The sequence below is a fragment of the Hylobates moloch genome, unplaced genomic scaffold, assembly GCF_009828535.3.
Source record: "Hylobates moloch isolate HMO894 unplaced genomic scaffold, HMol_V3 SCAFFOLD_157, whole genome shotgun sequence".
Taxonomy (NCBI): Eukaryota; Metazoa; Chordata; class Mammalia; order Primates; family Hylobatidae; genus Hylobates; species Hylobates moloch.
Genome location: NW_026652432.1, coordinates 1 through 5,170, shown reverse-complemented (window position 1 = coordinate 5,170; position 5,170 = coordinate 1). Strand labels below are relative to the sequence as shown.

Here is a 5,170-nt window from a genome sequence, read left to right as displayed (position 1 = left end):
AGGTCTGTGCAGTACTGTAGCCTTTTTTCCCTTTTTTGTGTGTAAAAAATACATAAAAATTCACCATCATAATCAATTTTAAGTGTACAGTTCAGTGCCATTAAGAACATTCATACTAATGTGCAACCATCACTACTATCCATCTCTAGAACCCTTTTTATCTTGCAAAAATTGAAACTCTATGCCCATTAAATAACTATCCATTACCAAATTTCCCTAACCCTTGGCAAATGGTATTGTACTTTTTCTATCAATATGACTATTCTAGACACCGCATATAAGTAGACTCATACAGTATTGTCTTTACACGAATGGCCCATTTCACTTAGCACGTCAAGGTTCATCTTGCAGCATATGTGAAAATTTCCTTCCTTTGTAAGGCTCAGTAACATTCTCTTGTATGCATAAACTTCCTTTTGTTTATTCATCTGTTGATGAAAACCTGAGTAGTTTCCAGAGTTTACCTATTGTGAATGATGCTATGTACACAGGTGTACAAAACCTATTTGAGACTGCTTTCAATCTTTTTATTTTCCCAGAAATGGAAATGCTGATCATATGTTATTTCTGTATTTTAATCTGGGGATCTGCCATACTGTTTTCAGCAGGCTTATACAACTGTATATTCCCAGTGATAGTGCACAACGTTCTCCAACATTCCACATCCTTGCCAGTATTTCTCATTTTCCATCTTTGATACTACTAATCGTAATGAGACACTATGCATGTCTTGAGTTTGATTTGTATTTCCCTAATGACTAAAGGTATCAAGCATTGTTATGTGCTTATTGGTCATCTGGATATCTTCTTTGGAGAAATGTCTATTCAAGTCCTTTCCTCCATTTTAAAATTGGATTGTGTCTTAGCTTGGGTTGCTAAAACAAAATACCATAAATTGGAAAGCTTAATTCATCAACAAACATTTATTTCTCACGGTTTGGGAGGCTGGGAAGTCCAATATCAAGGCACTGGCAGAGTCCGTGTCTGGTAAGGGCCTGCTTCCTGGTTCAACGATAGCTATCTTCTCACTGCACCCTCTCATGGTGAAGGGCAAAGCTAGCTCTCTAGGGACTCCTATTAGGAAAATAATCCCAATTACAAGGCCTCCATCTTCATGATGTCCTCCAATCCTAAAAACCACCAGAGACAGGGCCTCCAAACACCATCACATTGGGGTGGGGGGGTGGGGGTAAGATTTCAACATATGAATCTGAGGGGGCATACACTCAGCCAAAACATTACACCTCTGGCCCCCAAAATCCATGTCATCACATGTAAAATATATTCATCTCATCCCAAAGGCCTCAAAAGTCTCAGCTAATTCCAGCATGAAGCCTAATGTTTAAACTCAAACTCCAAAGTGTCATCTCAATATCACATAACTCAGACATGGATGAGACTCAATTCATGCTGAGGCAAAATTCTTCAGCTCCAAACCTGTGAAAACCAAACTAGTTGTGTATTTCCAAAATATGAGACAGGCACAGGATAGACATTCCTATTCCAAAAGTGAGAAACAGGAGAAAGGGGTGAGCTCCCAAACAAGTCCGAAACCCAGAAAGCAAACTGAAGACTTTCCATATTCTTTAGATATGTAGATACTTGTAGAACTGTCCTCCACTATTCATTTTCACAGGTATTCGAAGGTTGTGTGATAAATGAAAGCTTTCCCACATTCCTTACGTAGGGTTTATCTCCATTATGAGCTCTTTCATGTCTTTGAAAGGAACTGGAATAACTGAACGTTTTTCCACACTGCTTACATTCATAGGGTTTTTCTCCGGTATGAGTTCTTTCATGTATTCTAATGGAACTGGCATAATTGAATGCCTTCCCACATTCTTTACATTCATAGGGTTTTTCTCCGGTATGAGTTCTTTCATGTGTTCGGACAGAACTAGGACAGTCAAAGGCTTTACCACATACCTGACATTTATAAGGTCCATCTCCAGTGTGCAGTATCATATGCTTTCTAATCCTTTTAAGAGAAATGAAGGCTTTCCCACATACCTGACATTCATAGGGTTTCTCTCCAGTGTGAGTTCTTTCGTGTATTTGAAATGAACTGGGACAGTCAAAGGCTCTACCGCATACCTGACATTTATAAGGTCCATCTCCAGTGTGCTTTATCATGTGCCTTCGAACACTTGGGAGAGAAATGAAGGCTTTCCCGCATTCCTTACATTCATAGGGCTTCTCTCCAGTGTGAGTCCTTTCATGTGTTCGAACATTACTGGAAGAACTGAAGGTTTTACCACATTTATTACATTCATAGGGTTTCTCCCCAGTATGAGTTCTTTCATGCTTTCGAACATAACTGGGAAAAATAAAGGCTCTTCCACATACTTTACATTTATAAGGTCCATCCCCAGTGTGCCTAATCATATGACTTTGAAAATTTGTGAAAGAAATGAAGGCCTTCCCACACTGTTTACATTCATGGGGTTTCTCTCCAGTATGAGTTCTTTCATGTATTCGAAATAAACTGGGGCGGTCAAAAGCTTTTCCACATTCCTGACATTTATAAGGTCCATCTCCAGTGTGCCTAATCATGTGTCTTTGAAAACTTGGAAGAGAAATGAAAGCTTTCGCACATTCCTGACATTCATAGGGTTTCTCTCCAGTGTGAGTTCTTTCATGTATTTGAAATAAACTGGGGCGGTCAAAGGCTTTCCCACATTCCTGACATTTATATGGTCCATCTCCAGTGTGCTTAATCATGTGTCTTCGAACACTTGGGAGAGAAATGAAGGCTTTCCCACATTCCGGACATGCATAGGGTTTCTCACCAGTGTGAGTTCTTTCATGTCTTCGAAAGGATTGACAAGAACTGAAGGCTTTCCCACACTGCTTACATTTATATGGTTTCTCTCCATATTCCTGATAGTCATATGGTTTGTGCCCAAGGTGAGATCTGATGTGCCTACTAAGAGATGAATGATGCATGAAGACTTTCCCACACAAACTACATTCACATGGTCTTACTATAGTAGGAATTTTCTTGTTCAGATTAAGATTGAGAATCTGACTGAAGGCTTCTCCACATTGATCATATTCTTTACTTTCACTGAGTCCCTCTTCTATATGATTGCTGGAAAAAATAGAAAGCAAGATTTAGTGGTTTGTGACTTTATATTTATTAATAAGTATTCGACTTACATTTTTACCATAATCAGGGAAAGGGTAAGTTTTCAGGCCTGTATGAATTGTTTGAAAGTGAATGGATGGAATGCTCTGCAAGAGGGCTCAACAGTAGCTATTAACAAAAAAGTGATATTCATATATACAGTTTCTTAATACTATTTCCAAGCGAATGATTTTGCAACACTGAACATCTATGTCACACTTTTTCTTTTTCTGGTGAAAAAGTTGTAGGAATAAATAAATTTGAAGCTGGGCTTATTGGTTTGTTTCCTTATTTTTAAAATTTCATGACACACTAAGAAGGAGACATTGCTTTTTCTTGTTAGTGCAAATTACCTTAAAATTCTCCCCTGATTTTTGTACCAATCTTCAATGCTCTGGTCTTCCCATTTTTTTCCTAAAATATAGTCAGAAAAAATCCTTATGAACTGATAGACATTACAGAGAACAGAAAAATGACTAGATTCTAGTTAACCTTTTGAACTGATAGACATTACAGAAAAATGACTAGATTCTAAGTTCATGATAAGGTGCAAACATCCCTGATTTACTCACCCAAGTATTCCCTTTTCCACATCAGACATCATGAAAAAGCATTAAAAGGCAAGAAATACTTCTTCTTTAACTGACTAAGAGAAGGAATGATGTCATCCTTACCTACACAGGCCAGGTTTCTAAAGGTTTCCCGCATCACATCTCTGTAGAGTTTCTTCTGGGAAGGATCCAGCAAAGCCCACTCCTCAAGTGTGAAGTTCACAGCCACATCCTCAGAGGCCACTGAGTCCTAAAACATCCCAAATATGCAATTCAGGAGGAAGAATGAGATGACAGTACAGGGATGTAAACCCAATTCATAAAAGTTCACAAATGGCTAGGTGCGGTGGCTCATGCCTGTAATCCCAGCACTTTGGGAGGACAAGGCACACAGATAACCTGAGGTCAGGAACTTGAGGCCAGCCTAGTCAACATGGTGAAACCCCATCTCTACTAAAAATACATGAATTAGCTGGGCGTGGTGGCGTATGCCTGTAATCCCAGCTACTCAGGAGGCTGAGGCAGGGGAATTGCTTAAACGAGGGAGGCAGAGGTTATGGTGAACCAAGATCACGCCACTGCACTTGAGCCTGGGTGACAGAGACCCCGTCTCAAACAAACAAACAAACAAAAGTTGACAAACGATGTGGCAGTCTCCAAACATTTGTTTTATGATAAATAAATACGGTTGTCAGAATTCTGTCTACATTCACTTTCTCATAAATTTAATTACCCCATGAAAACATGCAACTGATCTCTACATTATTACTGTAGTCACTACAAGTTTTATTGGTCTCTAACGGCAGGATCCAGTTCACCTTGGAGAAACAAATAAAATGCTATACAAAGAAAACAAATTTTGGCCAGGCCTGGTGGCTCACGCCTGTAATCCCAGCACTTTGGGAGGCTGAGGCAAGCAGATCACGAGGTGAGGAGTTTGAGACCAGCCTGACCAACACGGTGAAACCCTGTCTCTACTAAAAATACAAAAAAATTAGCCAGGCACGGTGGCACACACCTGTAATCCCAGCTACTCCAGGGGCTGACGCAGAAGAATAGCTTGAACCCAGGAGGCGGAGGTTGCAGTGAGCTGAGATCGTGCCATTGCACTCCAGCCTGGAGGACAGAGACAGACTAAGTCTCAAAAAAAAAAAAAAAAAAAATTTAAGATCATAATTCCTTCTGGGAAAAACTTCCATCTCCTTTCATATCTCACACCAATCAGCATTCCATGAAACACAGGGTAGGCCAGGCGCACTGGCTCACGCCTGTAATCTCAACACTTCGGGAGGCAGAGGCAGGCAGATCACCTGAGATCAGGAGTTTGAGACCAGCCAGCCCAACATGGCAAAACCCTGTCTCTACTAAAATTACAAAAAATTCGCCGGGCATGGTGGTGGGCACCTGTAATACCAGCTACTTGGGAGGCTGAGGAAGGAGAATCACTTGAGACCAGGAGGCGGACGTTGCAGTGAGTAGAGATTGTGCCACT

General features: G+C 40.4%; 1 protein-coding gene across 1 annotated transcript; it reads right to left on the bottom strand.

Annotated features, from left to right (window-relative positions):
• Positions 1-255: 255 nt before the first annotated feature.
• On the bottom strand, positions 256-3,928 carry LOC116464067 (zinc finger protein 564; the record flags this gene model as incomplete). The annotated part of the gene is made up of 3 exons (XM_032147349.2): positions 256-3,091; positions 3,481-3,541; positions 3,802-3,928. Coding segments are annotated over 3 exons (1,659 nt in total), but the record flags the coding sequence as incomplete, so codon positions are not given.
• Between the last annotated feature and the right edge of the window lie 1,242 nt (positions 3,929-5,170).